The 12,701-nt window shown below is 37.7% G+C and overlaps 1 protein-coding gene across 1 annotated transcript in view; it reads right to left on the bottom strand.

The window, feature by feature from the left end:
* ADGRV1 (adhesion G protein-coupled receptor V1) overlaps nt 1-12,701 on the bottom strand; it is a 555,854-nt gene that overhangs the window by 405,716 nt on the left and 137,437 nt on the right. The window contains exons 54-58 of the mRNA XM_008061062.2: nt 11,161-11,363; nt 9,122-9,298; nt 8,566-8,748; nt 6,042-6,221; nt 2,525-2,689 (exon numbers count right to left, since the gene is read on the bottom strand). Coding sequence (XP_008059253.2) covers nt 2,525-2,689; nt 6,042-6,221; nt 8,566-8,748; nt 9,122-9,298; nt 11,161-11,363 — 908 coding nt within the window. The remainder of the gene's footprint in view (nt 1-2,524; nt 2,690-6,041; nt 6,222-8,565; nt 8,749-9,121; nt 9,299-11,160; nt 11,364-12,701) is intronic.

Here is a 12,701-nt window from a genome sequence, read left to right as displayed (position 1 = left end):
AGGGATCTTCTGGCCAAATTCAAGGAGGGGAAGGTTTAACGAGGTTAGGCACAAAGGATCCTGGCAGGGGAATGGGGCCATGGTCAACAAAGACACCTTTGAATCTGCTGAGCATTTGTAAGGAGGACAGGAACAGAAAATACACCTGATTCGGGCTGCATTTGGCTGCAGGGGACCGTCCACCACCATATGACACAAACTCCATCAGAAACGGAAACAAGACCTTAAATATAATAAACCCAGGATTCTTAGCAAAAGAATACTGTGCTGTTATTTCATCATGAGGTCAAACGTTTTCCCCGTTTTTTTTTTTTTTGAGTTGGAGTCTCACTCTATCGCCCAGACTGGAGTGCAGTGGCCGCTCCCGGCCACTGCAGCCTCGACCTGCTGGGATCCGGTGATCCTTCCGCCTCAGCCTTCTGAGTAGCCAGAATTACAGGCGTGCACTACCACACCTGGCTGATTTTTTTTTATTTATTGTAGAGATGAGGTCTCGCTGCCCAGGCGGGTCTCAAACCCGCAGACTCAGGCAATCCACTCACCTCAGTCTCCCAAAGGCGCAGGATTACAGGCTGAGCCACCGAGCCCGGCTCACACAACCTTTTTTATTTATTTGCCCAAATTTATATAAAGTAACCTCTTACAATTTTCGGTATTTTCTCTCTTTTAATAGTTATTTTCTAAGGTTATAAGGTTAGTTTTTGTTGTATTTTTTAAAATGCGTTCATCAGTTACACTTTTTAAATTTTGTAATGAATTTCCTTCTGCTTTCATCTTTATGAATTTAGGAAAGACATTTAGAATCAAACATGATTCTCAAAGCAAAAACTATAAAAAGATTGACAAATCTTGACTCTCCATTGTCTTCTCTTTGACAGTTTGTCTAACCCAGAGCCAATATTGTGCTTATTTACTTTAGCTGCATATTGTTTTACAGACTGGTTAAGTGAGGCCACCCTCCATGTTCTTCTTTGTGAGTTGCTGGTTATCCTCAGCTTCTTGCATTTCTGCATATATTTTAGAATCAGTTTGTCAATTCTCTTCCACTTTCCAATACCTCCTTCCAGAAAAAGATAGGAAGGCTGGTAAATATCACTTTGCTGTGGTCAGGTTGGGATTACTCACCATGAAACGGTACTCAGCTTAACTGGGTCCATATGCTGCTTCCCCAGCTTCTCTGCTATTACAGGGGGCCAAGGAAGGGGAGAAGGTGGATCCTGGAAAGGGCTAACTGATACTTCAGCCAAGGTTTCATGGCTGGTGTTGATAAGGAGATAAACAAATACAACATGCACAAATGCTCCTTAGGACTCTGGAAAGAGGAGTCATTCTTAGGAGCTGAAGAAGCCAACCTATGGGCAAAAAGGGATCTTGGTCCTCCCTCAAAGTAGAAAGGACATTTGTGGAAGGCTGGGCCACATGCAGACAGAGTGTGATGTGTTTCTCAAATTATTTATTTTTGCTTTGTTTCTTTTATAATTTATTTTGCTTCCATTTTTTGATTGGCTGAAATGTTCATAAATTGCTTCTTCAAAGAGTGGTGGCTCAGATTGTAATCCCAGCACTTTGGGAGGCCGAGGTGAGTGACTGCCTGAGCCCACGGGTTTGAAACCAGCCCAGGCAACTTGGTGAGACCTCGTCTCTACAATAAAAAAAAAAAATTAGCCAGGTGTGGTAGCGTGCACCTGTAGTTCCGGTTACTTGGATGACTGAGGCGGATGGATCGCCGGAGCCCAGCAGGTGGACAAAGGGGTGGCTGTGAGCATGCCACTGCACTCCAGCCTGGGCAATGGAGTGAGACTCCAACTCAAAAAAAAAAAAAATTATGAGTTTTGTAAGTTGGAGACTGTCTTCTGTTATGATGGTACACAATATTTTGACTCAGTATAGAAGTTTCTGCATGGTCAGAATAGTCAGAAGGCACATTTGAAAGGGGAAATTGACAAGACAGGTGATCAAATATAGGTAAGTGGTGCAGAAAGCTGAGATGATGGCCAGACATCCTGATCGGTTGATTGGTTTTGCCCTCAGTCAGCAGAAAGAAGGTGAGAGAAGGGTGGTTTTGATGGAGGAATGGAAGCAGGGTCTGAAGTAAAGAATCTGACTATAGCTAACAGCAATCTATTGTACATTTCAAAATACCTAGAAGAGAATAATCCGAATGTTCCTAGTACACAGAAAGGGTAACTATTTAAGGAGATGGATATCCCAATGACCCCAAATTAATTACATGAATGCACAAAATTACCTAATGTAGCCTGAAAATATGGACAACTATTATGTATCAATTTTTAAGAAAAAAAAACACTTTCAAAAACAAAAATAATCTAATTTCAAATATCTCGGGTTTTCTGTATGCATTGGGGGGATTTGTGTGTGAGGTTTTCCCCCCACAAAACATATGGATTTCAGAGGCATTCCAGTCTTACTAAATATTATCGCATGAATTCATAAGTAACACTATGCAAAAGACAATCAAAGACTAGTTAGAGAAAAATTAAAGGAGTCATGACACTGACTATACCTCATCAAAATGAAGTGTTCCATTCAAAGGACTGAGGTCATGCTTGGCCTTCTCATCTACAGCCCACTGAAGGCGGACAGCTCCTTTTCCTCCTGGGGACCGGACAACCGTCAATGTCACATAAGAATCAGGGTCATCAGACAAAAGGGATTCATCAACCATTACCTTGAAGAAAGAAATTCAATAAGGTTAAAAAAGAGAGAGAAAGCAGGAGAAACAACCAGAACCTTATTTCTGTTCAGAATGACTGCAGGGTTTGAATTTAGAACTCTATTCATAGCACATTACAATCAAGTAGCCAAAAAAATTTTACCAAATCCTATCTCCATTTTTTTACCCAGACACTTAACTAGCTGGCATCTCCTATCCTCTCTTGCAATTAGGTGGCACATGTGGATGAATTCTAGCCAACAACAGAGGCAGAAGCGACATATGCTGCTCACTTTCTGGCCATAAACTTCACACAATACCCCACAGTCTCTCCCTTCCCATTTGTCAGGTAAATAGAGAGGCTGCCTGAGATCTAGAAGAGGATAGAGCCATAGGATGGGAGGGGTCTGATGCGTGGGAGCTGCTAGTTGAAGAAGAGGTGTCCATTAGCGTCAGCAGGCTAGGAACCCTGGTGGAGGATTCTTGCATGAAGAAGCAGCAAACGCTTACTTTGTGAAGGAGCTGAGATTTAGGGGTCTTTGTTAACACAATTAGGCTCCCACACAATACAGACCTAACCTATCCTTGGAATTACCTAAAGTTGACCAACTTCAGTGAGTCTAAGTGTAAAAGCGGTTTTATTAACCTGAAATAAAGAGAGAAGGTGATTCGGTACATTAATATACCAGTACTATTTAATTCTTATACCAGTCCTTATTAAGAGACCTGGTACAAGTGAATTACATATGTTGATGCTGTGAAACAAAGTCCAAATAGAACCAATATCATCCATCTGTTATGTAAATACAAAGTAGAACACAGTGCTTTCCATTGTCAAGATAGGCGCCTAACAAACATGCAGCACAATCTTGTCTTGTTTTGGGGTTTTTTGTTTTTTGGTTTTTTCTTCATGAGATTTTACATTGATACCAAGAGCAGAGATTTGGAGCCAAGTGATATTTACTCAGCTTCTAATATGTGTCAGATCTACATATACTTTATCTTTCTTAAGTCTCACAGAAACTTTTAGATATCTGAGAGCCAGATATATACACATATTTGGAGATACGGGGTCTGAACTTTGTGTCCAAAAAATTTCTGTTCATACCACTCCTCAAAGATGAGAAATATTTAATTGAAAAAAAATGTAAAAATTTTCTACACAAATAGCATTTATAAGTCTTCTTTGATTCTATCAAAACAACATTATAGTTTAGGTTTCACAAATAGAGTTCCATGAGTCTCTGCTATTCCTGGTGTTTTGACAGACTTACCACACTGCCCTTGTGAGTAGTTTACTAATTTTGACAGATTTATATGAACAACCCTTTCTCAATGTTGTTCAGTTCTTATTCTAATCTGTGTCAACAAGTAATGCTAACAGAATTTCACTGGGCACACAATATGTATATCTTACACACATGTGGAAAAATAAACTCCACACTATCAAGAAAGTTTTGTGATAAGAAAGATGGGATATAAATAAACAAGCAACCACAAAAGGCTGAATAACAAGCTACTCCTAATATTACCAACAACAAAAATAACAACTGAACCTATTGAGTGAAAGCTCAGGTATGAGCTCTTTATATCTGTCAACTCGTACAGGAATTGGGATATCCATCTTTTTAGATAGTTATCTTTTCTGTATGCTAGAAACATTCAGATTATTCTCTTCTACCTATCTTGAAACGTACAATAGATTAATGCTAACTATAGTCACCAAGAATAATGAGGAATAATATAGTAGAAAGGTGGTAACCTAAAACAGTAAGATATTATTCTCCAAGCCAACTGTGCTTAACCTGAATTTAGAGGACTACAGTTTATGACAGCAGTTAAGATAAAATGAATAAACAAAAATCATTATGAATAGTAGCGTAGCTCTTTATTTTCTCTAATGGCCAGAAAAGCTTGTGAACACACTGTCCAGTGACAAAGTCCAAAATTGTGATGAAGTTAAAAGCAAAAACATTATTATAACGTTTCACCAATTCAAGTTTTGAACACTAAACCCTGAACTTTTTATCTAAACTCAGAAACTAATAGAGACATTTCATAAAAAAGGAAATTACATACTTATATGCATTAAAATAGTTCTTTGCATATATGCAAAGAAAGCAAGGCCATTGGAACTACAACAAAATAGTAATGATGCCTATCTCAGAGTACTAATATTATGAACATTATTGCTCTCCTTTTGATACTTTTGTGCATGTCCCAGCTACTCTTTTATTCACAGCTACTCTTTTGCCAACCCATCCTTTCTTAGAAACACTTCTACTTATTTCTTTCCCAAGAAAGAGTCTCATTGGGCTACAGTGAAAGTGTGTCCTGTCCCTTTTACAATTCCCATTTTCTTATGAAATTAAATTTCAATGAATGAATCATTAGGAAGTGATTAGGTTACATTCATTGAAATTTTGGAGCATCTGGGGGAAGACTAGCCCTCACAGGAATGTTGTAGGTTCAGCCTTGTATCCACAGGAAAGTCAAGACAACTGGCACTACAACAACTGGTTTGTTAATTTAAATTAATCTATGGTGAGTTATTGATGACCTATAAGTGATTAAATAAAAAGAATAGTGACATATGAAGCCAGAAAAGTTGCTGAGTATATGGGAAGTATTGAAATATCTTTATGATTATTTCATCTTGAAATTTCCTTTGAGAGGTAAAGTCATAATAATTATGACATAACCATCACATAATAATAATTATGATAGAATTCACAGTGCTTTGTATCTAAGATGTAGTGATCACTTGGTACTAGTCACCAAATCTGGCTACACAAATATTTAATTCTCATGATTAATGAAGCTTTTGTTCCTCCCTCAGTGGTTGAATCAAAAATAATCAAGTTCCCTTCTTTGGGTCTTGGAAGTAAACAGCCAAAGAGAAGTAAGAGGGAAGAAATACAGAGAAACACAGGAGTCAAGAGTGACTGTGATATTTTGTTCAACATAAGTCAGAATAGAATACCACAACATGGGCAATTTTAACCCCTCTCTGTGGCATATGGCACCCAGACCCAAGACAGAATCCCACCTGGGAGCAAGATGGCGACCTGGTAGTAGGGCAGGCAGAGAATAGAAAGTATGGAGAAAAGCACACCCTGGTGTCCTACACCCAATATAGAGGAATCTGTTCCCCTTGATAACTGCCTGATGAGTTCTCATCCCCACCAAAATGCGTACATTGGAGGACAGTCCTAACTCAAGAGCCCACTCAAAAGACCCTTGAGAAGAGCCTTATAAGTGAAAGGGAATGAAGAGTTTCAAAACAAATATGAACTGTATCTTTCTACTCCAAATTACAGATAGCATTAGCCTGGGGTAAGGCACGCCCATGATATGTTTAACTTACAGTCTTTTCTTCAAATCCGAATACTCCAAATGGAGAATCATTTTGTGGAATAACAACAGTTACTGCAACATCATCACCAAGTCGGCCACCTCCAGTCACACTAAGTAGGGAAATACTGAAGGTCTCTATGAGTTCAAATTCAGCATCATCAATTATGGTGATTTCTATCATTGCAGTAACCTATAAAAGAAAGAAAAGAAGAAAGGGAGGAAGGGAGGAAGGAAGAGCAAGAGGAGGTAGAGGGAGAAAGGGAGAAAAGAGGTAATGTAATCATTCCTGTGCTCATATATATTTTAATTTTTTTAGTTGAACTCAGAAGCATGAGACAAAAAAAGTCAATTTTTTGCCATTCCGTTAATAACAGTTTTAAAGTAATATATATTTATGACATTTCAAAGTCAGAAATTTATAAAATCTATTATTATCAAGATAAAATTATTATTTACAGATACAAAAAAGAATAAATCCTTAATCTTGAGCAAAAAATTTTAAAATGTCAATGCAGGCTCTAACCACCATTGCACAAACATAAAATGTCATATGCTTGGTATTAATATTACCAGACTTAAAATGAAACCATAAAAATTATCATTGTTTTCTGCAATTAAAATAAATTCCATTGGTTTCAAATATCGCTCTTCTTGTAATATAGGCAAAAAGAAAGGCAGAAAGAAAACCCAAATATGCTATTCTTGGCTGTTTATGATCAGACTTTAGTTCGCTTGTCTTGGGTATACGTAAGTCTTTATAAACTTATAAATAAATAAAACCTGATCCAGTTTACAGTTTCACCATTAGTCATAAAAATATCCCAATGTCTCTGATACAGACATTTACTAGAAATGGAAGCTCTTCTACCTAATCCACCTAAAACCTTTAAGTTAACAATGGAGGCCAGGCACAGTAGTTCACACCTGTAATCCCAGCACTTTGGAAGACTGAGGCGGGAGGATCACTTAAGCCCAAGAATTTGAGACCAGTCTGGGCAACACAGTGAGACCATATCTCTACAAAAAATCTAAAAATTAGCCTGGTATGGTGTCACACACCTGTAGTCTCAGCTACACAGGAGACTGAAGAGGGAAGATCATTTGAGCCCAGGAGTTGGAGGCTGCAGTGAGCTATGATCACGCCACTGAACTCCAACCTGGACAACAGAGTGAAATCCTGACTTCAGTTTCTGATTTTAATGTACAAATCTCATTTGCTTGCATTCCTCTCTTTATAGTAGGAAATGTTTCAGAGTTCTAAATCTGTTTCATACACTCATGATTTCTAAAATATTAACATCAACAGGCCTTCCTGTGAAGGAAAACCTAGATTAGTATGCTTACTCCTTAGCAGCATTGACTGCCCCCATGGGCAACCAACAAGGTTGCTCCTTCTGCCTCAGCCTCCCCAGTAACTGGGACAACAAGTACATGCCACCACACTCAGCTAAGGTAGCTTATGCAAACTTGTTTAGGCAGAATCAGGCTACCTATAGACAGATGTTGCCACGTGAATTTGCTAATCTTTTCACGGTTGTTCATATGTCTTTTCCACTGGTTGAGAAAAAATTTTATGAAAACATCTTATTCTTTTATCTTACAAAATGCCCAGTTTACACAACCTGTAATTCTTGGTGAATAGTTTGTAGTTGTTAACATTGTTTAGCCTAACTCTGGAAAACTCTTTTTCAATTTTTTGAGTTTTAACTATTTTGTCCCTTTTACATCATTTTATTCATTTTTAAAATTGTAAAGGACATTTTGGATATTAAGCAAAAATGTGCATGCTTTGAGTGCCAATCCTAAATAAATAAATATTTGTATTTACTAGCATTAGAAACAAAAAGAATAAAAAAGAAAAGAAACTGAAGTCCACAGGAATAGTCTAGTTCATCAGGCAGTTTTTCATACATTGTTGGGCACCTCTAAGTCCACCATTATCCTGTTTTGTAACTTGTATTTTAAATAGAATCGGAGGGCAGGGGTTAGCTCAGAAAAGTATAAGATCCTTTTCTCAGTGTTATTTTCCTATGCCCGCTAACAAATTGCACATTAATTGATAATATTTATATTTGACTTGACATAAAAACATTTAGAGCATAACATATTTAACAATCACTAATGTACATTCATTTGGTGGATGCCTATAAAATTGTTTATAAATCTTTGTTTGAGTCAGGGTCTCTGTTGCCCAGGCTAGAGTACACTGGTACAGTCACAGCTCACCACAGCCTTGACCCCTTGGGCTCAGGCGATCCTTCTGCCTCAGTCTCCCCAGTAATTGGGACTACAGGCAGGTGCCACTACACTCAGTTAATTTTTATTCTTTTGTAGAGAAAAGGGAGGTCTTGCTATGTTGCCCAGGCTGACTTGAATTCCTGGACTCAAGTGATCCTCCCTCCTTGGCCTTCCTAAGTGCTAGAATTACAGGTGTGACTCACTGCGCCTAGCCACTTTATAAACATTTTATAACAAAAATGTTATAAAATGTTTTATGATGACAAAAAAACACTGATATAGTCATGACAGCATACTTGTCCATCTGCAAATTTGAGAATTCCATGAGATGGCTTAAAGTCTTCCAGGCCAGCACTGTCTGGTGTTGCTTTCCAATAAACATTCACTGCCCCAAAGCTTCCAGCCAGCCGGACTACAGGGACTTGAAGAACATTCGCGGGTGAAGGCATCTCATAGGCAATAATAACTCCACCAACATCCTTTAAATGAAGAACATCAGTTGAAAGCCAAGACAAACGTCGTAACTCATAAGTTATCTTTCTAAATGTACTGTTTCTTCTTAACTTCTTATATGTCACCCTTTAAAGTAGAAATTAAAACTCAGATAAAAATATGCATAATAGGTCTTCTGAATATTTAGGTTTAAATGTAATGAAAATAAACTTGCTCAAAACTTTGATGTAGCTCAAAGAGAACTCAGAATCAGTCTAAAAAACAAATGTGATTATTTATCTATTTATAAATATCTTCAAGCAAAGCCAAATGTTAGGCAGAAAATATATTACAAAACGCTGGTCAAACTAGCAGGGAGAAGCTCCTATATTACTACAAATATTTGAAAGCTCATCTCACTCTGATAACACGAAGCATGAAGATTCCTCTGGGATCATCATTTTCTTCGATTGTTATCTCAGCCGTTTCCATCCCAGGCCTCCGTAAACCTGGCTGTCCTGCAGAGAAGTCGGAGTTCAGCAGGTTCACCCCGGTGACAGTGACAACAAATCCTTCCTCCAGCTCGGGAACATCATCCTGGGGGTAGGGAAACAGAGATGACATTTCATTTTTTAAAAAGATGTTTATCTGCATTGATATCTTGCTATTTTTCAGGAAGGAATAACTAGCTTTATCTACAGGAATGAGCAGCGCTATCACACTTAATGAAGTTTCCTTCTTATCTATTCAGACATTCCCACCGGCAACTTCAGGCTCTGCACACTATTCAAGCTGTTGGTAGTGGTTCAGTGGAATGCTCACACTCATTAGCAAATAAAATAATTTTTAAAAATCTATCTTGCACTGGGCACGGTGGCTTACGCCTGTAATCCAAGCACTTTGGGAGGCGGAGGTGAGAGGACTGCCTGAGTGCAGGTGTTCGAGACCAGCCTGGGCAACTTGGCGAGACCACATCTCTACAATAAATCAAAAAATTAGCCAGGTGTGGTGACATGTGGCTGTGGTTCCAGCTACTTAGAAGGCTAAGGTGGAAGGATCGCCGGAACCCCGCAAGTTGATGCTGGGGTGGCTGTCAGCATGCCACTGCACTCCAGCCAGGGCGACAGAGACTCTAATTAAAAAAAAAATTCTGTTCTGCAATTTTGGCCATATTCTACTGACCAAGTTTTACATCTGTAATATCCCAAAAGGAAATTTAGAGAAAAACTGGTAAAAGCTATGTATATTTTAAATGTGAAAGGTCTAGATTCGTAAATCTAGACGTAAACATATATTTTAGTTGATTTTTAAAAATATTTTACTTTATTTTTGAATAATAAAAGATTCTCATAGGTAGAAAAATACACACTAAGAAGTAAAGAAACTTCCTTCCACCCCATCCCTTATGTCTTTCCTAGACTGTACCCTTCAGAAAATACTATTACCTAATACTGCTAATATTACTATTAGTAACATTAATGTTATTATATAATGTCCTATTTATTTAATAATGTAAAATATAATCTATAGTGTAGACTATACTATAGTACAGATAGAATATATAGTATTATTGCATAGGATATATTATTGTTATTTATACAATATTAACCACATTCAATTTCTTGTGCATCATTACAGATATAGCCACATATTCCCCCCTTTGCTTTTTCCACTTTGCTTTCTCTCTGGAAAAATAGATCGATAGATAATAGACAGATATAGATAGCTAAAACCAGATCTAAACCACCTGAAGAATAATCTTAATTCAAGTAATCTTATGATGAAATGAAATCAAATAAAAATAACCAGACTGATTTGTACATTTAATTCATTATGATTAGTGTGTGTATGTGTGTTTGAGACAGTGTCTTGCTATGTCATCCAATCTGGAGTGATGCAGTGGCACAATCATAACTCACTGCAGCCTCAAACTCCTGGGCTCAAGTGATTCTCCTTCCTCAGCTTCCTGAATAGATGGGACTACAGGTGTGCACAGACACACCAGCTAATTTTTAATTTTTTGTAGAGATAGGGTCTCATTATGTTGCCCAGGATGGTTCTCCTGACTCCAAAGCAATCTTCTCAGTCTTCCAAAGTACTGACATTATAGTCGTGAGCCACTGCAACCGGTCCATTGTCATTAATTTAAAACAACTAAAAAACTAACATTATCGTGAATCAGACATACAATCAACCCAAATCCAATCAGTCAACCTAAATGATAATTCACTCAAACAATATTCCAGTTCAAAAATAAGTACAAACAATACACTTGTCATTTTTGCCAGCCAGTTATATTCATTCATTATTAAATATTAGGATGAACAGGAAAACGTTAAAAACTTACATTTTTGTTTAAAAATATGTTTTTAAAAAATTTCCCTATAAGAGCATCACAATTTTACCTTTAAGAGCATTTTCCTTTATCTTAGATCACATTTGTTGCAGTCTAGACTTACTGGCAAAATGGCAACTTTGGCATAAGCTTCTTTTATATTTTCTTTCATTATTATTATTGTTTCTTGCAGCACATAATCTTCACTCTCAGTAGCTTGATTATTGGCATGCAGTAAGAAATTGGGTTTAGCTTTCAGGTAAACAGCAATGTCCCCAAGGAGTCCTTTATCTCGAACTATTTGTAACTGAAGAATGGTGATGTTCTCTGTGAGAGAAACATGCCCCGCATAAGTAACTTTTCTGTTTGCTGCCAATGCTGTTCCAAGCACTTAAGGTGCAATGTTCTGCTCCATCCCTTGTAGACCATCAAGGAAACAAAGGTAAAACAAAGATGATGCATACTCCCAAGGATTATTCTGTGTTTTGCCCATCTTATCCCCAAAGTTATGCTGAGAAACACCATCCACCCCTCCCATTCCATCCCAGTTCCAATCTCTGACATCAGATGATTCTCGGATGTACCCTCCTTTGTTGCAGAGGTCACATACTTTTACAGAAATGCTGAAAAGTCTCAGGGAAGTGCACAGATACAGGTTGAGCAGAGATGATCGTTACAAATGCTCTAGAGTCTTCAAAAATGAAACATGAACTACAACAGAGCCGTCATTTGATGACTAACCAGTAGAAGAGGAGTGATGTTCTCACAGTGAGGGGTGTATTACAAGGTCCAAGCATTTCATGGCACTTTATTTCATTTCTTAGATTTTCAAAAACTTAATTTGCCATATAAAATGAGAAAAAAAAGTCTCATCAATCTCTCCCACTAGTCCTTGGGTTCCTGATGCCCAAATATTGTGTCTTCGTTTCTAGAACACACAGAGCAATTCTTGGCACTTACTATATGCTTCAAAAATGTTTGTTAAATGAACAAAGAGTAGATCATTTTATGGTAAGTCTACCATTTCTGTTCCCACATATATGGATATAATTAAAGATCCACTGGCTTTTCAAATGTAAGGGACTTGGAGGCTAGATGTCCATGTTCCTATCTGAAAGGTTAGAAACTTCACATAGTATGTTCTAAATACATACATATTGTAAATAACATTTTATTAAATAAGTCAGATGAACTTTATCTACAAAAATCTACTCATCCAACAGCTGACATGAATTGTTATTTAGGTGAAGATTTAATCCCCTAAAGGAAACAGGGACTGGCCACTATAAACCTCACAAGGTAAAATTATCCTAATTACTGTTTTGGGTTAAACCATTAATGCCTGTGGTACCCTGTACATTCCTCTGTGTTGCGAACTGTTCCCTATAAATAGTGAAAACCTAGAAAGAGTAAATCTGAGTGAGGAAAGAGAACAAAGAAAGGATGAAAACCTGAAAGTAAAATAACAGCCAGTCACTTCTACTGCACTGACTTACCTCAAATATCCACATTTGTATTATGATAGTTATGTCTTTAAAAAGTAAAAATATGCCAGGCTCGGTGGCTCAGCCTGTAATCCCGCACCTTTGAGAGACTGAGGTGAGTGAATTGCCTGAGCCTGCGGGTTCGAGACCTGCCTGGGCAGCGAGACCTCATCTCTACAAT

This window comes from Carlito syrichta, unplaced genomic scaffold (assembly GCF_000164805.1).
Source record: "Carlito syrichta isolate Samal-C Ts95f unplaced genomic scaffold, Tarsius_syrichta-2.0.1 Scaffold305037, whole genome shotgun sequence".
Lineage (NCBI taxonomy): Eukaryota > Metazoa > Chordata > Mammalia > Primates > Tarsiidae > Carlito > Carlito syrichta.
The sequence above is the reverse complement of the archived record's forward strand: the minus strand, read 5'-3'. Positions and strand labels throughout refer to the sequence as shown.